The following is a 22,236-nucleotide window of genomic DNA, read 5'->3' as shown; positions in this document are numbered from 1 at the left end:
AGAACAACTATTGATACTATGAAAGTAACAGTGGACTAAAAAAGAAGAGACAATGTTCTGAACTTAACACTGAGCAGGCTATATTTATTTGATGATACAATTGAAACAGATGAATTAAGAAGTCTTTTAAAAAAGCAATAGGACTTTCACTCACTGCAAAGTTATTATTCCACCCATGTAAATTCGACATAGCAAAATTGACAATAAAACTAGAGATTAACATGATGAAGAGTAAGATTAAAACACAAAAGTAATTAACTAAGCAATGTGAACAGAGTAGGGTTTTAGTTTCATGGGCACAGTCACTATATTACTTAATCTGAAAAGGCTGGAAGAAATCTGAATGAGAGAAGTTGTGTGAAACATATATGAACGAATAATCTGGCTGTAAATGAGATGCTAGGATAAGGCCAGAATGTGCTGGTGAGGCAGAAATGACAATACAGCAGGACTTTTTGTCTTCACAAGCCAAAATAAATGATTCAACCCTTCAGTATAAGAAACTTCAATATATAAAGAGAAGTGATTCCAAAGGGATGACACAGTGAACTGGAAAATATTATGACATCAAGCTGCTTTAGAGTAATTAAAATAGAAAGAGTAATTACTGTTTTGAAGATACATATATAAAATCAATATATTAATTTGAAATACTAAACGCATAAATGAAAACTAAGAAAAACAGCCATACTGTTAAAGAAAATAAAATTAGTAAAATACCTACCTTAATACTACAGGGGTCTGAAATAAGAGTCTTTGGATCTAAAACTTCCACCACAGCTTCTGGAATAACTGCTTTCTTCATGCAGGACATGTTGAAGCCATAGACATCATCCCAAAAAGTAATTCTATCAGCATGTTTATTCATATCACTTACTGCCACAAGACTGATAGTGCAAATATCAGGGTAGACTGTAACAAATAAAACATCTAACAATTTAACATTCTCTCTCTTTATAACAAAATATAATTTTTAAAGGGTAAATATAAATATCAAATCCAACAGTACAGATTGCTAGCAAATGATTACTAGCAGCGGGGGATTAACAAAGTTGTAGATCAGAGAAAATAACCAAGTTCCACGTTGTAGCCTCTTTAAAAAAATAATAAATAAAAGATTTCTATTACTGTGATGGTAAGATTAAAACAAAGATTTCAATGATGGGTTCCCACTCAAAATTATTTAAAAAGGATGGACACAATCCTGAAATAAATATATTTATTAACATTAAACATGCTGACTGTAAAAAGAGGTACTAGATTTTTACTTTAAATGTTCCTCTGAAACGTGAAGAGGCAAATCCTTTAAAAAGGTGTGTTGTGTGATAGAATTTTACAGTTGTGTAGAAGACCAGTTCATATTACCCTCTCTTATTCATTATGAAACGTAAACATTTATGAGCACCAAATGTGTGCTGATAAGTTATTCTAATTTATAGACTGTGGATACATGTCCCTACTCAAACTTACATTTACACAATTCTGACAAATATATTACCAATTATTAGTGATGTAATAAATACTAAGAAAGGGGAAGCACAAGTTACTAAGGGACAAAAACTAAGAAAAAAACAGCTAACTCAGATTTGGCTATAGCAGGGGAACAAGGATATTGTTTAAGGCAAGAACTGAAGACCAAGTAAGTTACCAGTGGGAGGGAAGAGTGTTCTAGGCAGAGGGGGCAGTGGGCATGTAGGGGCACAGTACACTCCGATTTGAGAAGAACAGTGAAACAGAAGGTGACAAAGGAGGGACCAAAGAAAACAGTGCTGAGTAAACCACATTAATAAATTAGACTTTATTCTACGAATAATGATAAGCCAGCGAAAAATTTTACATAGGGTAGCAACTTGATCAGATTTTGGTCTTAGAAGAGCCACCTTGAGTGCAATGTGGAGAATAAAAGTTAGGGAGCAAGACTAAGAGACAAACTAAGAGATAAATGTAATAATACAGGTGATCTGAAATAGAGTGACGGCTGTGGGAATGGAAAGGAGGAGATACAGTCAAGGGGTGTTTAGGAGGTAGAACTCATAGGGCTGTAAGACCACCTGGCTGTGAAGGTGAGAAAGAGGGAAGAGTCAAGGATGCCACAGTTTTAGATTTAGCAACTGGGTAAACTGTGGTACTAACCATTATAATAGGAAATTTAAAAAGGGCAGATTCAAGAGGAATATGAGAGTTTAATGCTTATGAGACAAACCGGTAAAAATATCCAACAAACAGCTGACTATACAGGTCTGAAATTCAAAAGCGGTGATCTGGGTTCAATATATAAATTTGGAACCGTGAGCACATAAATGCCAAGTAGAAGTTATGGGAGCTTATGAGGTCACCTAGGGATACATAATGAGTAGCAGAATTTAAGGGATGAGTAGAAGAAAAAGAGGCTGAAAAGAAATGGCTGAGAAGCTAGACCACAGAAGTAAGAAGAAAACCAAGAGAGTAAGTGTTAAGAGAAGTTAAGGGAAGAGAGTGTTCAGGGAGAAACTCTCTTCTCATAACTAGTAAAAGTCTTTATAACACAAAATTTAAAAAATAATATTGATCTTCTTTTTTTGGACTAATAAATAGCAAAATTAACTTTGTCCTTCAAATGTCAACATTTAGGGGATTCGTGAATTAAAATATAAGTTACATACCCCTATATCAACAAACTGAAAGCAAGTACATATGTGCCAAAGAAATGCACAAAGGAAATAATTTTACTATTATTAACTAGCCTTCAGACTTAACAGCAGAGAAATAACCCTCTCCTTCCCCCAAACTCTGTTTCTCTCCACAGCTGTAGGAATTTTATTATTCAACAACAGCAGCACTTAATTATCTTCTAAATAAAGCCCACGATAAGATCTGCTGGCATCAGAGCAATTGCTTCTTCCAAACCTGACATTTGAGATACCCAGAATAAATAACTGGTGCTATGTCACTGATAAGAAGTTTCTCAAGTCTTCTCTAAGGGGGCATGTAAGGCAGATATGATAGCTGCATTGGGCTGGAGTCGACTGCTGTGTAAACTGAGTTACTTCTACCCTCCTCTTCCTCCACCGACGTGTTAAGCCTCTTGACTGTGTTTAAATTTCTGATCAATACAAATTCTTCAAAGTAAATGATGTGCTACTGTAAATGCTGACCCAGCAAGAGTATCTGCTACAGGAAAGGTATGTATGTTTAGTTTCCTGAACCAGGTCCTTACTATGAGAAGCACTGAAGAAGAAACAGAATTCTGAAGGAACGTTAAGATAGTTGGCAACTTCTTTTTGTATACTTTGTCAGACTTAATATGACCATCATGTAAGCTTTCCAACATTATATCCTGTTAAGTTCACCCTTAAAGAGGAACATAATAAGGGTACAGATCAGGGATCAGCAAACATTTTATATAAAGTGACTGTTTTAGGTTTTGTGTTTGGTCTTTATTGAAACTACTCATCTCTGCTGCTATGATGTGAAAGCCCCAAAGACAATATATAAATACATGAGCATGGCTATTTTCCAATAAAACTTTATCTACAAAAACAGGCAGCACACCAGATATAGATATCCCTGATACAGATGAGGGAAAAACGGATGAGGGAGGTCATTATCAGGGCCATTATACTGCACTACTTCTGGGAGCAGCACTCACAGTGTCCAAATATCCCCTGGAGTTGTGCAGTGTACATTCAAGCTACTTAACATGGTTCACAGAGTTCTTCTATTTTAGAGTATTATTTAAAATCTTAGTGAACTTAAAATACTTACTATCTAGCCCTTTGTAGAAAAAGTTTGCTGAACTCTGGCTCTGTATCAAGCAATATGATGTACTAGTCAGTAATATTACTAAGAAATAAGGATAGCTTTTTCATTCATAAGGAAAAACTATAAGTTACTAAAAACTAATTAAAAAGTTTTGAAAATATGTTGGTAATAAGAGAAACAGACTAAAGAGGAATATGATTTAACTTTTCCAAGGTTTACTTATTTATTATTAACTTATTAATTAATTTGGCTGCTCCGGGTCTTAGTTGTGGCATGTGGCATCTTCATTGTGGCATGCGGGATCTTTTAGTTGCATGCAGGATCTTTTAGTTGGGGATCTAGTTCCCCAACCAGGGATCAAACCCAGGTTCCCTGCATTGGGAGTGCTGAGTCTTAACCACTGGACCACCAGGGAAGTCCCTCAAGGTTTATTTTTCAAGCTAATTATATTTCACAAAAATACAGAAAATCAAAAAAATAAAATAAAATAAAATACAGAAAATCATGGTTCCTGTATTTGTTAGAATTTAGAAATGAAATTAGTTTTCATCTTTCAGTTAGTAAGATCTATGAATATTTATGAAAAACTTGTTATCAATGCTATAGGTCAATTTGATTTTTTATCCACCTCCTCACAGCTGGCTAAAATTTTGGGCCACTTGTCAGAATACTAACCCTTTACCTTCATATTCTGACACATTTGTCACCTGATTTTTGTCAGAAAGAAGCATAATTGAATAATTATTCCTTCTTGTAGGTGAAATTAACAAAGTGTTGATTGGACAAAAGCACCCTCTTAACAGACCATTTATAAATTCATGGCTTTGACATCTGTGTCCTTCTCGATTCACTGCCCAGAATTCATCTGTCACTAGAACAGCTCACATGGTGAACAGATAAAGATGGGAAATCCTTTATCCCTTAGAAATGCCTCACAAACTTTTGGACACTAAAGGATAAGACTGAGATGCATAAAGAAACAATTCCTAGTAAATACTAGCATCACTGCAAATAACCAGAGAGGAAAAAGGTTTAGAACGAAAGGAGATAATAAATCAAAAGAGACTGTCCTTTTCACAATATATGTGAACCACATGGAGACAGACTTCAGTGAAATAATAGTCAACAATACAATGACTGACATGCATAAATAATTTGGGAGTTGAATAAGCTTAAAAAATTAATTTATATAATAAGGTTATCTTAAAAATTAACTAATATTTATTTGGAAATTGGAATATTTTCTCATCGTTAACTTATAATAAATGTATACGTGATTAGGCCCACATTCTGAAGCTTAACTAGGCTAAAATGTTGCTGCAATATGCATTGAAAAATTATAATATGAAAAAAAGTAGAAAATGACACTACTGCAGTATCACTGAACAGAACAAAAATAATAAATGTGAGAAAAATAGATTTGAAGATGAGGAAGTACACAGTAAATTATGGAAATACTAAAGAAACCTCTAAGCACTATGAGACAAGTGTTAGTGGCTGATAACACTGAGATATATACTATACAAACAGCAGGTGATAACACCATGATGCCTAAATTCATTTCAAAACTTTTATAAGGTATAAACTTAACACTAATCTCATGTTTACCAGCTATAACTCAGGAGGGGAATTAACATTTATTGAGCAACTATTTTACGTCAAGCATCTCATTCAGACTTTTGACTGATTCTATAAAGCTGGATTATAATCCTCATTTTTCAGATAAGGAAACTGAAATTCAGAAAAATTAAGTAACCTGCCCAAATTACTGGTCTTCATCAGCTAACTAGGTAACTAATCATGTGATGAAGCAGGGATTTAACTCAAGGTCTGACTGCAAAATCTTTATGCTTTCCATTTATTCATGATGCCACATTTTATGCTTTTCAAATGGAAAAAAAGGAAAGAGGAACTTGACTATCCCACAGTAAATGAGCACCTGTTGGAGAAGAAAGAGGAAGGAAAAAGGGGTTGAGAATTCAAAAAAAGTAATGTACCAAAATGTTCATTGCAGTTCTATTTACAATAGCCAGGACATGGAAGCAACCTAAGTGTCCATCAACAGATGAATGGATAAAGAAGATGTGGCACATATATACAATGGAATATTACTCAGCCATAAAAAGAAATGAAACTGAGTTATTTGTAATGAGGTGGATAGACCTGGAGTCTGTCATACAGAGTGAAGTAAGTCAGAAGGAGAAAAACAAATACCGTATGCTAACACATATATATGGAATCTAAGAAAAAAAAATGTCATGAAGAGATTAGTGGTAGGACAGGAATAAAACACAGACCTACTAGAGCATGGACTTGAGGACATGGGGAGGGGGAAGGGTAAGCTGTGACGAAGTGAGAGAGTGGCAGGGACATATATGCACGCATGGCACAGGGAAATCAGCTCGGTGCTCTGTGACCACCTAGAGGGGTGGGACAGGGATGGGGGGAGGGAGGGAGATGCAAGAGGGAAGAGATATGGGAACATACGTATAACTGATTCACTTTGTTGTAAAGCAGAAACTAACACACCATTGTAAAGCAATTATACTCCAATAAAGATGTTTAAAAAAAATTAAATTAAATTAAAAAAATTAAAAAAATAATAATAACAATTATATTTCACAGATAATACAAGGACCAAATAAGGTAATATTTACAAAAAAAAGGGTTGAGAAAGTTTAGAGATTAATAAAATTTCAGGGCAAAGTGAGGAAAATGGAAACATTCAGCCTTACCCATTCCATCTGAGAATAGGAATGAGGTGATAAGGTAAAAGAGATCCTAAAAAGGAAAGCAACCAAGCAGAAATGGGGGAAGAGTCAGTAAACTACAGCTCAGCTTTCTACAGAGAGGGAAATAGTAAGAAAAGTATATTTGTAAACCTGGACTTTATAACAGAGGCAATTTCTTATTAGCACAGATCAGGTTTCCAGTGCAAATTCTAATGCAAAACCTAAGAGAGACAGATCTGCCAGTGTATATAGTACATATCTGCCACTCTATTTTGCTGCCCCCCTCTGAACTGTTTGAGAGATTTCCTATGTTGAGGCAGGGCCTACTTCCCTCTATAAAAGCTGAAAATGACAAAAACTTGCTTTCCCTCCCTCCCTCCCTCCTTTGCAAGTTAGGCATGAGCACATGACTTAGGCTCTACTAATGATATATACCTAAACCTGTGTCTACTTTTCAGAGGCAGTAATACCTACTGTTGGGTACATCTTAAATAAATTCTTACGACAGGACTCTTCCCCTAGATTTTGGTTCAAAAGGATCTGACGTGGAGTCTGAAGATCCGTATTTTTAACAAAAGGTCCCAGTGACTGTGATGGTCTGCCAAGATTAGGAAACAATGACTTAGGAAACGGCTGTCTTAGTAACTTGCTTTGTACTGAACATAGTGCTCACCTTTATAATCCTGACAACTATAACTCAGAGAAGATGTACACTCTGAAGGACCTCATAAGAAAGTTGAGTTTTGTTCTGACCATATGAGGGGGGAAGAAACCTTTCATTTTCCTTGCAAGGAAAGGCAATGAAAACAACATTCTTTTCCAGTACCATGGAAGATGTCTCCTTTAATGGGCGCCTACATTTCTATGCAACAATTATGATTTTACAAAACTATTATCAGTTCTGAGGAAGTTTCAAAGCAACGAATTATTTCTTTGTGCTCCTACAATTTCAACTGGTCCAATTCTGGAGGATGTCAACCCTGATTACTTGACTAAAGTGGAGTCTGCTAGGCTTCTACATGGAAATTTACTCTTTTCTCTTTTGTAATTAGTAGATATTTTGTATGGAGATTCTTAGAAACTAACTAGGTAAATATTCCATTCTTAAACTTTCAGATTATTCATTTTATATATAAAAACCTTTTCAGTAGCTATGAAGATGGGCATGATTTTGCTCTTTAATGCTAAGACCTATTCATATAATTATATAATATTTTGCCCAAATTCCCTTTTGTTTGGTATCAATATCATGACTTTTTTTCTATTTGCCTGAGTATCTTTTTTAACCCAAGTTTAACTTTTCTATATAATTTTGTTTTAGGTGTGTCACTATATAGCGCACAGAATTGGGTTTTCTCTTGTGATCCGATCTGAAATTCTTTTTCATTTAATAAATGAATTTAGTCCATTTACATTATTGATATGAGAACTTTTTCTTGCTCACAACTCTACCATTTTATATTATTCTGTATCTGTAGTTTTTGTTTTATTTTGTTTTTTTAAGTAGTTCAACTACATGGTCTTTTTGCTCTTTTCCTAAGTATTAATTCTTTTATTTACGAAGTTTGCCTTTTTGTTCTAGTAGCTAACTTTATAATTACAACCTTATAGAATATCTTTTTTTTTTTTTTTTTTTTTTTTGCGGTACGCGGACCTCTCACTGTTGTGGCATAAAAAGTTGAGGAGAAAAGGCTCCGGACGCGCAGGCTCAGCGGCCACGGCTCACGGGCCCAGCCGCTCCGCGGCATGTGGGATCCTCCCAGACCGGGACACGAACCCGTGTCCCCTGCATCGGCAGGCAGACTCTCAACCACTGCGCCACCAGGGAAGCCCTAGAATATCTTTAGTTGTCTATTTTTAACAGTATTTACTAATCTCCTATTGCGAGTAATGATAAAGTTAGTATATTTCCTTGTTCTTCCCTTTCCTTTCCTCTTCTTAATCACCCAATTATTTTTTTAATTACAAAGAGATGTACTGATAATACTAACAACAATTACAGAAGTAGGTGGAGAGTTAGTACAGAGTTTTAATATATTTTTCAAAATAGCTAGAAATCAAATTATGTCATAATTCACTTGACCTGAAGGAGGTAGAAGATGCTGCTTCATTTTTTTTAAATTTATTTATTTATTTTTGGCTGTGTTGGGTCTTCGTTGCTGTGCGTGGGCTTTCTCTAGTTGTGGCGAGAGGGGGCTACTCTTTGTTGCAGTGCACGGGCTTCTCATTGCGGTGGTCTCTCCTGTTGTGGAGCACGGGCTCCAGCAGTTGTGGAAAGTGAGCTCAGAAGTTGTGGCTCATGGGCTCAGTAGTTGTGGCTCACGGGCTCTAGAGCTCAGGCTCAGTAGTTGTGGTGCACAGACCCAGGTGCTCCGCAGCATGTGGGATCTTCCCGGAGCAGGGCTTGAACCCGTGTCCCCTGAGTTGGCAGGCGGATTCTTAACCACTGCGCCACCAGGGAAGCCCTCATTTTTTTTTTTTAAGTCATCTCTATTGAGGTAAAATTTACACACGGTAAAACTCACTCTCTGTCCTTTTTGATGTATAATTCTATGTGATTTGATAAATATATAGAGTTACACAATCACCACTACAATCATGATACAGACAGGATCAATGACCACAAGCCTCACCATTCAATTTTAATCAACAGTATCATTTTAATATTACCTCTGTAGTGCTAACTGTGCTCGAATGCTATTACGTGAGTTGTCAGCTTTAAATGATAACCCATAAATTCCTATTAAAGATAAAACCATTTAAGTATACACACTTTCCCACCTACCTCCTGCATTCCCTTTACAATTTTTGTGAGATGTGGTATTTGACACTTTTAGGGTATAAAGCATTTACATTCTATGCTGTCATCCTAAAATATACATTGGTTTTCATCTTAATTCCTTGTAAAAATATGCATTGATCTCAACCTAACATTTTCTTGGTTTTGCTCCTGATCTCTTGGTTGGCTGAATGTAAAACACAACAATTTCTGATACACAATTAGTAAGTCTTAGCTAATAACAGAAGAAAATAGTAAATCCACTTCCACTAACTTTATAAAACTTAAAAAATTTTTTTTACTTGGCCACACCACGTGGCTTGTGGGATCTTAGTTCCCTGACTAGGGATCAAACCTGGGCTCACAGCAGTGAAAGTGCAGAGTCCTAACCACTGGACTGCCAGGGCATCCCCACAAAGCTTTATCTTTATGAGTGATAACAATAGTAAATGAGTACCTCCAAAGTACTGTGGAATTGCTTGGTGATAAGGAGCATGAATACTCAAGTTATTGGCTGACTGTCTTTTATAAAGGCTTTACTCCATGCCATTAAATATAAAGTGAGACATAAAGTGAACCTGGATTCATGTAAAAATAAATTGTGGTCCCTTCATGCTTATATGGTCTCCAATAGCCTCCCTCTCTCATAATTCAATCATTCTTTCTAAAATCTTTACACTGCTAATTGCTTAATAAATCTTTCCTTTAGAAAAACATGAAAGAAAACTTTGTTTACAATAAAAGAATGAGCATCTAGATGATATTTATTCATGAAGGCATACTCAAATACACAAAATAGGCTAAACCACTTCACATTACTCATTTCTGACTTTTCCTACTTTTCTTGATTCTTTTAACAAGTAACATTCAACAGCACTGCTTATGAAATTAAATGCTGACCTCTCTTCAATATACCTCCAGATTATCTTAGTGCTAACAGCAGTTATATAAAAATATGGAAAGAGCTAGAATAAAGCCTCCACTTTATCCCTTTGATGATGGGAAATAGCTCTGCCACTGTTTCAGCTATAACCTCATTATTCACATGGCTGTAAGTTCTTAATGAATTTAATCAAGAATTCAATTTAAATGTATTAAGTTGCTGTCAGTCCTTCAGTAAGATCAATGAACATCACTCAGGGAGTGATGGAAACAGTTTGGAAACAGTTTTCTGAACCTTCCCTAGAACAACTTCAAGGCAAGAATTAGATTCAATAAAATGCACTTTAGTAAAGAAACAACAAGGGATACTGAAAAGATCAAGAATACTGGAGTCTGGCAGATCTGAGTTTAGAAAAAAAAAAAATTCAAGGCTTGGACACTTAATATGTACCATCCAGGACACCTATGTTTCTAAAATCTCAAAGGGCTGCTGTGAGGATTACATGTAATATGATAAATAAAGGTACAGTATATTATTTGGCAACTATTGGACAATCAACAAATGGTAGATAATATTAGGTTTTAGTCATTAAGTGTAGTTGTTTTTAAAAAAAAAACAATCACTGCACTTATTGAGAGATACAGCCAATTGTTGCAGGGTAAAATATATCTAAAAATTCTAGCCACGTTCACATCAGAGATCAGAAGCGTATCTTGAAACGGTTGCAGGAAATACAGTGATAAAATGAGAGCATTTTGAAAAACAAAGGCAATCTATTTAAATGCTATTATAAAAAGAACTCAACTGTACTGGAGAATTTTCTCTGTGCTTTATGTTTTGGCCTTACTGATTTTTACTGCCAAAGTAATTTCATAGAACATGGACGGGCAGAAGGCATAAGTATGGTCAAGTGCTTTATATCACCAGTTCAAAATGTATCCTCCTTTTCACCCACTTTTATATAACAGTTTTATCAACTGTACTCTGACCATGGAAATGATTTACTGGTTCTGAAGCTTTGAGAAAGGGAAGGTACAGGGAAAGGTGAATGAAGGGAGACATGCTATTCAATTCAGTTTTAATGATTCAATGCAAAAAACATGTATGATGTTCTATCTATGTTCCAGGAGCTGTGGAGCTCAGTGAAGAGCCAAAGATGAGCAAAACATAATCCCTGAGAACATTTATTTGTATACAACTGTTCATAGCAGAAAGCCTGTAAAAACACAATCTCACTTTGAGTACGCAGAGCTAATATTAAAAGTTCACCATGGTCATGAAAAGGAAGCCTTCCAAATTTATTGGGATCTATTTAAAAATACTGATTGGGTATACTGTTGTTTAAAAACTTAGTAGAAACCATGCACTACTTAAATGCTCTTGTTAAATTACAGAGAAGCCAGGTTTATACATTCAGTGAAGTCATGGAATATTTGCTACCAAAGTGAATGATCTCCAACCTAGTATGAAACATTCTTTTGGGAAAAAACAAAAACAAACAAACAAAAAAACCCTGAATGTCACAAAGATTAAAAATCAAGGAGTCTCTGTTAGATTTTTATTTGAATACCGAAAAGCTTCCAAATCTAGTCCTTAGCATTTTTATTAAAAGTGTTCATGAGAATACCATTAACTTAAGAGTCCTGCATATCTTATATAATGTTCTACTATCAACGGTACACTAAACAAATGTCTTAAATCTTCCTCTGATGGAAATGTCTTTCATCTCTATTGGGAACTTTCTCAGTCATGCATAGTTTATTTGAAATCCAAAGGTTCATTTGGTTCTGCCAGACTAAAATTAGATTACTAAAACTAGACTTTTATACTCACCCGATCCTCCTTTTGCCAAGTATTTGTTCTTTGCATAAAGGACAGAATCTAACATGGACTCAAAAAGAAGAAAATAACCCTGTATAAAAAAAGAAAAAATGGATTTTAGAAAAGTGCAGCATCATCATAGGCAGATCAATTTAAATATCTGGCTAGTGTTTTAATGGAAAATATATTTTTTGTCTCTACCATATAATATTCTGCAAAGTTTGAAATTATTTTTTGCAGTAATTTCTCCACATAATAATTATTAGAAAATCAGGCCAGGGAATGGACTTGAGGACATGGGGAGGGGGAAGGGTAAGCTGGGACAAAGTGAGAGAGTGGCATGGACATATACACACTACCAAATGTAAAACAGATAGCTAGTGGGAAGCAGCCACATAGCACAGGGAGATCAGCTCAGTGCTTTGTGACCACCTAGAAGGGTGGGATAGGGAGAGAGGGAGGGAGATGCAAGAGGGAGGAGATATGGGGATATATGTATATGTATAGCTGATTCACTTTGTTATAAAGCAGAAACTAACACACCATTGTAGAGCAATTATACTCCAATAAAGATGTTAAAAAAAAAAAAAAGAAAAGAAAAGAAAATCAGGCCAGGGTACAAAGTGGATCCAGAACGTTTATTACAGCAGAATGTATTGAACCTTCTCTACCTGTGCTTCCACTTTTTAGGCTATTATTTCTTCCGCATTAAAAGGAAACTTTCAGATAGAAATTGCTAATGTATCCTATAATTTCCTGGAATACTGCAATATTAATCTAGAGCAATAGTTCTTAACTAGATTTTGCCCCTGGGGGACATTTTTGATTGTCACAACTGGGTGGGGGGCAATGCTGATAAACGTCCTTCACTAACACAGGACGGCCCCCAAACAAAGAAATGTCTGATCCCAAATGTCTATAGAGCTAAGGCTGAGAAACTCTGGTCTGGAACACCTTTTCCCAAAATGTTTCCTGCCCAGAAACATTCTCTTTGAAGAGTTGTGTTTTTTTTTAAAAAAAAAAAAAAAAAAAAGGAGGAGAAAGGTGAGAAAGACCAGATGCTGTATCATCCTCATAGAGATTCATAATGCACATCAGCACACTGACAGTTCTGAGAAGTGTTATGGTAAAGAGGATGGTTGAACAAATTCTAAACAAGTATTACCCACTTTTTAACTAGAAACTTCTTTTTTTCTATTTAACATGTACCAACACCTTGCACAACTATGTTGTTTGAAATACATTTCATGAAACTTAGCCCCAGTGTGCTCCAGACTCTGGAAAACACTTGACTCCCCCACCAAGAAAGGCTAATCACAGCACAAAATAAAAGATAATCTGCCACTACTGGTGTCACAAACACTGTACATTCTAATAGTATGCTATACACTTTATTATAGAAATGATAAAGTAATCATGAGTGAGAGATCAATGCCAGTTTCTGTCAGTCTTCTTCTGGGGCCCATCCTCCAATAGCCCTGAACAGCAGGGAAAGTCAAGTGTTCAGCACAGTGCTTAGCACATAATACACCCTATTATGGCTAAGGGTTAACCAATATGAATGTTACCCTCATGTCAGCATTCTAAATCAAAACTGTTCTCACTCATTTGTTCTGTGCACAAATAACTAAGAGGATCAATACACAACACAATGAACAAAAATGTTTTAAATGTTTCTCTAGCACAGGAAAAACCTGCAAACCAGAATGGATAATCTTCCCAAGAGATTAACAGCAAATTTAAATTTACAGAAAATACAGCTCTAGTGCTTGAATCACTTATAAAGGAACCTAATTAAATTGCTGCTAGCAACTCTACATGGGCATTTACCTTCTCCCCACAACACACTAATCCACTGATAAGAAAATAATTGCCTACAAAAGACAGACTTAGCAACAAAACTCTTTTATTACTATGTTTACATTAGGATAATTAAGGATTTGGTGGAAACTGCTTTCCTTGATAGAGCACTTCAGTAAAATGTCTAACTCTTATAAGTTAGTTCCTCATTAATATCATCTGTGCATTCAAAGCACAAGAGCCTTCTGGAATTCAACTAAGAAATCTTTATCAATCTGACATAATTCATGCAGATCTATGCACACAAATGCTTATACATAAGCATTCATCAGTTGATTAAAGTGAATTATAATTTTTGCCAAAAAAATTATTTAAAGAGGAAGCATCTATTTACCTAAGAGGAAAAGATCAGTTGGTAAAATATGTTAATAAGTTGGGGAAAAAATGGTCCTTATTTGCAAGATTGTTGCATGTTAAAACATTAAAATCAAATCACATTTTCGTATAAATTGAGTATTCATTATAGTCCAATCTTTTTTGGAAGGGGGCAAAAAGTATAGTGTGTTACAGATCTAGCACCATGTCAAACTGTTTCTAGTATTATTCTTTCAAAGTACCTAGTTAAATCTAAGTATTTTCCCTCTGTAAGTTCAAACTCCATCTTACTTCCACATACTACAATCAAACCAAAAAAGTTTTTTCAGTCAGTAACTGAAAGTAGCTCCTTCTAGCAACATGCTCGTTTATTGCATTTAAGATAAAGTTATAATTAGCCATTCATCTGAGATTAAATAACCGTATTTTAAATCGGTACTATGGTCAATACCAATAGAACCAATTTAGAGGGTGGACTCTTGGATTTAAATCCTAGAGGAGCTTCTTTCTCTATGTGACGTTGGGCAAGTTTACAAATGAAGAAAAGGAGACTCAGTGACGTTAAGTAACAGTAACAATGGTATTCTACACCATAGAGCTGTTATGAGAACTAAATATGTTAATACATGTAAAAAGGTTTGGAACAGTAAATCTAATTAGTTTAACTAAAAAAAATTAAGAGCTACTTAAAAAATATATTTGTAAAGGCTAGTGAGAATTTTTAAATTACATTTCATACATTAGAGAATGAAGGCTTACCAGATTGTCCAGAATTATACAATATTTAGTGAATGGTCCTATATTAAAATCCACGAGTCAGAACTAAGATTCTTTCCCCCCACCCAGGAGTCACTTTTTCTTTTTTTCAGACCAGCCAAGACTATACGCATTGTGTGCATACAAAAAAAATAAATAAATAAAAAATAAGAAACCTTTCTTTAAAATGCTTGAAATTTCTTAAAATTAAGAAACAAAATTTTAAACCCAATCGAAATAATTTGATCAGGTTGGCCAAATTAGTGCCAATTCCAACTTTAAGATTCTTCTTGAGAAGACAGAGAGATTTGTTTCGCTGGGCTAAAAAAGTTAATTTTAGCTAATGTTCCGAACTTTGGTATTTATACTTAAGACTTTCTTATATGTCTGCTTCCATATAAAATAATAAACACCAATAAGCACTTTTCCACATACCCCATAATGATCACCTTAGCTAAGATCAGAATCCTGATCAAACAATATTAGAGAGTTTCTAAGGTTCTAACTATTTAAACAATGTAATTTTCACATTAGAGAAATCAGTACTAGCAAAGTTAAGTGAGGTATTTTAGGTCACGTAGCTGGAAAAATAATACTGGACAATTTTCAGATCCCCTCATAAACACTGGCCTTAAGATTCAATTCCCAATGCTGCTAACTAAACTCAACAAGAGATAAGAGTGCAAACAAACAAAACAAAGATAATCATCCCCGGAAGCAAAAACATCCTTTCATAAATGCCATGTCTTTACTTCCCATTTTTTTAGAGTCAGCCAACATTATGAGGTCAGAGAGTTTCTGAAAGCAAATAATCAAATGTTTCTGTTGATACATGTAAAGGATTTAGCAGAGTGCCTGGCACAGAGTTAACACATAAAACCTGTAAAGGACCATTTTTTATAACTCTTATTTGGCAGAAGTCATCATATGGGGTCAGCTACTATGGGGTAGAATTGGGCTAAAATGGATTGAAGCAGAAGGCTAAGGCACGTCTTTCTTTTTTCGTCTTTTCCCATTCCATTATTTTCTCCTTTTTCTCTCTTCATTGGTGTATAATTAAAAACAATACTTTATTTCTGATAATACCTTTTTTTATTTCTGTAGGAAGATATTTCTTGTATATGACAAGACTTCTGTTCTGTCAAAGCAGTTCCTAAACTTTATGTTAAAGAATAACTAAACTAGCAAATCAGTAGAAAAGCATTCCTTCAAAACAAGAATAGATTATACATATTCATATTTAGTCTATCTACTAAATATGCCACATTATGACTATGATTATGATTTTGGCCACGCCACAGGGCTTGTGGGATCTTAGTTCCCCTACCAGGGATCGAACCTGGGCCCCGGCAGTGAAAGTGCCAAGTCCTAACCACTGGACCCAGGGAATTCCTAAGCCACATTATTTAATACTCAATGAAGACTGACAATTTTACTGGTCATTTATTTCACTTAGTATCCAGATATCTGCTCAACTATTACCTCCTCAAAAGGGATTTTCCTAATGTCTCCACATAAAATATCTTCTTTTCCCCCCACCAAACTCTATCTCTTTACCCTGATTTGTACTCTATCATAGCACTTAAAATTGGTTATTCTAAAATGCTGTTTTGCTTTCTAAGATTAAAATTCTCAAATCATAATAGTGGTGAAAACTGTCAAAGTTCATAGTATTAAGTGTTCTTTTATGGAGTATCTTATTTAATTCTTCCTTAAAGCACATGTTATTGTTATTTCCATTTAACTAATGAGGAAATTAAGACTTAGAAATGTTAAATAACCTAAAATCCTAAGACTTAAAAAAACAGCTCACAGTCACAGAAACAGGTGAACAAGTCAGAATTTGGAACCTTGGTCTACCTGACTACAGAGGTCAAGTTCTGAATAACTATTCTATGTTGCTTCTTAAACTGATTTACCTGATTGAAAATAAGACTTGGTATTTGTATTATATTATACTACATTTGTAATTAAGGACGCAAGTGTTCTGAAATCAGAAAATTCCCATAGAGCATATTAAACAAGATTAGAATTTACAATAGGTATCTGATTAATAATATTTCAGAGTGAAAGCTTATTTGGCAAGTGGCTGTTAGCCACCATTCACTGTGAAAAATATTACTTTAGAAAATCAATGAATATACTAGGATATATGTAGAAACAAAACTTAACATTTGTGAGATAAATGAGAATGTCTAGTTAAAAATATTAGCAGATGAAAAGTTTCATTTATGGATTGCTTGCGGTTATTGTCCTTTCTTTCAACCTTCCACTTTGCTAAACTTCATTTTACTATAGGCTCCCTACGTGATAGAATAGGCTTTAATTTCCTGGGAATTGTCCTTGGTTCTGAACCAAGTCATTTATTACTGATATCAGAAGACTTTGCTCCAAATGCCCTGCTCATCTGCAGTGTAATTCAGACTGTAATTTCACAGGCTGCTGCCTCACCTGTAGGGATGCCATCTGGAAGAGAATTATACCCAATACTTCTCCCATGATGTTCATGGGGCACTTTTCTTCCTAAACCGACATTCACTTTTTAAAATTAAAATTTGCATTTACACATCAAAAATTAATAACTACAAAAGGAACACACTGGATCAAATCTGGAACTAGAAGAACCATTAACATTATTCACTGAAATAGGAACCTTGTTTTTAAATGCCTGCTCATGGTATCTTCTTGGAATAGATAAATTAATGATAAAAGAAACTTGTGATACCTTCAGAATACGGTGCTTCTCTTGACTAATTTTTTTTTCAGTTCAAATAACTGAATTACTGACACACGCTTAGGTAGAATTAACTATTTAAAAAAGTGAGGCAAGGGGAAGGCAACAATAAAATGAGTTTATGTATAGAAAGTCTAGTGACAGTCAATAATCTGGATTTATTTAAAGATAAAAAATAAAGATTTATTTTAAAATATTTAAAGATTACTTCCAACAAATAAATAAACCTATGAAATCTAATCTCGAATTCTTAAGTACATTTCAGAAGCATAATAAATATTGGGAACTTCTTTTTCAATACTCCTCTCAATTCTATAAGATTTACTATAGATAGAATTTTATCCAATGTGACTGGGACTAGTAGTCAGTTAACTGAAAACAACATGTTTTAAGTAAAAACATACAAATGTAGATTTGTTTACCAATATTACCAATATCCACTTGCCAAGTGGAGAATACTTCAATCCTATAATTCCCACCCTCGCTCCTAAGTCCTTCACAATTGTTTTAGTGCTTTATTTTACAAAAATTTTTTTCTTACAATATTGTTCAATAGTTTATGTTAATATTAACTGATTTTTCATAAATAAGTAGGCAAACAAATACAGTAAGCTCTTGGTAAACAATACAATCCAACTGATAGGAGAAGAGGAGCAGCACACTAAAGGTACCTCATTAGCCTAAGTGTTCAGGTAGCCATAGGAATCTAGCAGGTGTTAGACAAAAAGAATGCAAAGCATCATTAATTTGGTGAATTAAACGCAGGTTGGTTAGGAAGCTTCAACTGTACATGCATGTGACAAAGTATACTGTCATGATGTCACTTTTTAAGGAAAAACTTCCTTGATGCCTCAGACTAGGTCAGGCGGCCTGTATAATATCATCTAAGTTGAAATGAGAACTCTAAAACAGGGTTCCTTAACCTTGGCACTACCAACATTTTGACCCAGATAATACTTCCTTGTAGGGGCTGTTCTGTCCACTGTAGGGTATTTAAGCAGCACTCTCCTCCAGTCCCTATCTCTCCTGAACTGCTGTAACCTAAAATGTTTCCAAGACATTTCCCATTACCCATATATCCCAGGGGGGCAAAATTAGACATGCTCCCTCCATTGTTGAGAATCACTGCTCTAGAGATATAACAAAAATAATTAGATAAGCATTTTCTCCTCATCTACAGTGCTCTCTGCTAGAAATGTACCAAACTTAAGATTTTACAGGATGTGCCCGATCTTGTCTGATCTTAGAAGATTTAAAGGATGTAAAAGAACCTCTATTTACTTCACTGTTATATTTATAATAGCCTTAGACATTGAAAATCTAAACTGCAAAGTTTTTTCAGTGATTCCCAAGCCTGTGATTTGACTCTTTCACCTTAAAATGTGCTAATACTAACCATTTTATTTATCACAAATATGATAAGGAAGTTACATGAGAATTTTAAGGTAATTATGTAAAATACTTTTGGGTAAGATACTTTCCTTACTGATAACTCTACGGTAACCAAGACAGATTATATTACACTCTCACACACCTGGAAAAATGCAAGGTGCCCGATGATATCAAGCAACAAGGATATCTGTATCCTTTGCACTCACCTGCCATAAAATGGGTAAAAAAATAATGCTTTGAACATGAACACACAGATATCTTTGTTCAATGTTTTATGTATTTGGTTAAGATAAATTTCTTAAAGCAGAATTTCTGGATTAAAGGATATGCACATTTAAAATTTTGACCTGTATCATAAAACTGCCCCATAGAAAGACTATGACAATTTTTACTACCAGAACTACATGAGTGTACTAAAAACTTAAATGTAAATGGGGAAGGTATGAAGTTTTATACACACACACACATATATCCATGTTCTGGGTGGGGGGAAGTACTAACCATAAAGAAAAAGACTAATAAATTTGACTACATTAAAACTTAGAACCTCTGTTCATCAAAAGACATCAGAAGAATAAAAAATAAGTCATAGAGTTTGGAAAGATAACACACACATTTCCATATCCAACAAGGAACAGTAATCAACAAGAGAAACGCGGGCAACCCAAAAGAAATATGGGCTAAAAAAATTATATACAGTTACAAGCCAGGAAATCACCAATAACCATATGCAGAGATGCTGAACTTCATTAGGAATTCAAACACAATGAGACTACCAAATGACTACCAGATGGGCAATAATTAAAAAGTTATGCAATATCCAGTGTGGCAAATCTATGAGGCAATGAGGTAAAACTACTTTGATCCACCCCTTCTTCCCTTCCTATTCTTTTTATTTTTTGAAGTATAGTTGATTTATACAAAGTGGTGTTCGTTTCAGGTGCACAGCAAAGTAATTCAGTTATACATACATACATGTATATATTTTTTCAGATTCTTTTCCATTATAGGTTATTAGAAGATACTGAATACAGTTCCTTGTGTGAACAGTAGGTCCCTGTTATATATAGTGTATATGTTAATCCCAAACTCCCAATTTATCACCCCTCCTTCCCCTTTGGTAACCATAAATTTGTTTTCTATGTCTGTGAGTCTGTTTCAATTTTGTAAATAAGTTCATTTGTATTTTTTTTTTTAGATTCCACATATAAGTGATATCATGATATTTGTCTCTCTTACATGAGTTAATATAATCTCTAGGTCCATCATTGTTGCTGCAAATGGCATTATTTCATTCTTTTGTATGACTAATATTCTACTGCATATATATGCTACATCTTCTTTATCCATTCATCTATCGATGGACTTTTAGGTTGCTTCCATGTCTTGGCTATTATAAATAGTGATGCTATGAACACTTCGGTACATGTATCTTTTCGAATTAATTTTCTCCAGATATACACCCAGAAGTGGAATTGCTAGATCATATGGCAACTCTATTTTTAGTTTTCTAAGGAACCTTCATTCTGTTCTCCACAGTGGCTGCACTAATTTTCATCCTCACCAACAGTGTAGAAGGATTCCTTTTTCTCCACACCCTCTCCAGCATTTATTATTTGTAGACTTTTTGATGATGGTCATTCTGATCAGTGTGAGGTGATACCTCATTGTAGTTTTGATTTGCATTTCTCAAATAATTAGCACTATTGAGTACTTTTTCATGTGCCTGTTGGCCATCTGCATGTCTTCTTTGGAGAAAGATACATCTGTAGGGCTTCCTTGGTGGCACAGTGGTTGCGAGTCCGCCTGCCCATGCAGGGGACACGGGTTCGTGCCCCGGTTTGGGAAGATCCCACATGCCGTGGAGCGGCTGGGCCCGTGAGCCATGGCCGCAGAGCCTGCGCGTCCGGAGCCTGTGCTCCGCAATGGGAGAGGCCACAACGGTGATAGAGGAAAGAGTATTAAAAAGGTATAGAGGAAAGAGTGAAAATGGAGCCAACCAAATCAATGTATACCCACCACTGAAAAATTTACTCAAAACAAGTAATGAAGGGCTTCCCTGGTGGCGCAGTGGTTGAGAGTCCGCCTGCCAATGCAGGGGACACGGGTTCGTGCCCCAGTCTGGGAAGATCCCACATTCCGCGGAGCGGCTGGGCCCGTGAGCAACGGCCGCTGGGCCTGTGCATCCGGAGCCTGTGCTCCGCAACGGGAGAGACCACAACAGTGAGAGGCCCGCGTACCGCAAAAAAAAAAACACAACACGTAATGTATTGAGAGGTCAAGAAAGTCGTTAATAAGAACAGATCAACATTTAATGTAACTAACTCCAGCTAAAATTTTCATTTCACCTAAATAATTACTTCAGAGTCCTGTCACCTAAATTTTGACAATTTGGAGGATCTACTAAAGATAGTATGAAAGATCTATGCTAAAAGGGAGGAAAAACTAAGAGGACAATTATCTCCATCAAGTCCTTTAAATCAGTTTCAAAAAACAGTGTAAGTCATGGCTTCTTAAACGTGTCCCTTAAAGCACTTCTAATGGTTAAAAAGAATGAATTGGAATTCCCAAGGAATTAGGGAGTACCTTACTAAAATCAGCTCTGCAAGGGCTTAAAAAAGTAAGAAGGCAGGTGTTTTACTTTAAAAATCTGTAAGAATTTTGCATTCCACTCCATAAAAATACTAATAATGCCCACCTTGCATCTTCACACAGATACAATTTGTTATTTCTCAAACACATGATTGGGGGTTCTCTTAATCTAGGTTGTGGAGCACTGGAGCAGGTATTATTTATTACAAATTGGTGGCATTAATATGATTACTCAAGGCTTGTGAATCAAATATCTGTCCTAAAATAATTCTTAAGTAGAACCACTTCATAATAATTTATAGTAATTATGACTGAGACAACTGAGTTACGTGAAACAATCTGAGTTTGTAATGAATGCCCATCTGTCTGCGAATGCAAACTGTTAAAATTTAGGAGCTTACTTTCACTCCCAGGTAGAGGTAAACAGTTTTACTGAAAAAAAATTTTTTTAATTGCTATACAATTCTGAGTTTGAAATAAAAATTAAATATTTCATGTTCTCTGGCTAATATAGTGAAAAGTTTCTGTAAGGACAGTTGATACATATTCCTGAATAACTTATGCCCTTTATCTTCATAATTAGAATAATTTACAACTCATTGAGCAAACATTAAGCACAACTAGAATGCAA

At 35.1% G+C, this 22,236-nt stretch overlaps 1 protein-coding gene across 5 annotated transcripts in view; it reads right to left on the bottom strand.

Moving 5' to 3' along the window:
• PRMT3 (protein arginine methyltransferase 3) overlaps positions 1-22,236 on the bottom strand; it is a 149,358-nt gene that overhangs the window by 51,763 nt on the left and 75,359 nt on the right. For all 5 annotated transcript variants that reach the window (XR_008619556.1, XR_008619555.1, XR_008619558.1 and 2 more), the window contains 2 exons: positions 11,969-12,047; positions 725-912 (listed from right to left, as the gene is read on the bottom strand). Coding sequence is in view for 1 of the 5 variants with exons in the window: in XM_007122975.4 (XP_007123037.1) it covers positions 725-912; positions 11,969-12,047 (267 nt within the window). In the remaining 4 variants the exon portion in view is untranslated. The remainder of the gene's footprint in view (positions 1-724; positions 913-11,968; positions 12,048-22,236) is intronic.

The sequence above is a fragment of the Physeter macrocephalus genome, chromosome 16, assembly GCF_002837175.3.
Source record: "Physeter macrocephalus isolate SW-GA chromosome 16, ASM283717v5, whole genome shotgun sequence".
NCBI classification, from domain to species: domain Eukaryota; kingdom Metazoa; phylum Chordata; class Mammalia; order Artiodactyla; family Physeteridae; genus Physeter; species Physeter macrocephalus.
The sequence above is the reverse complement of the archived record's forward strand: the minus strand, read 5'-3'. Positions and strand labels throughout refer to the sequence as shown.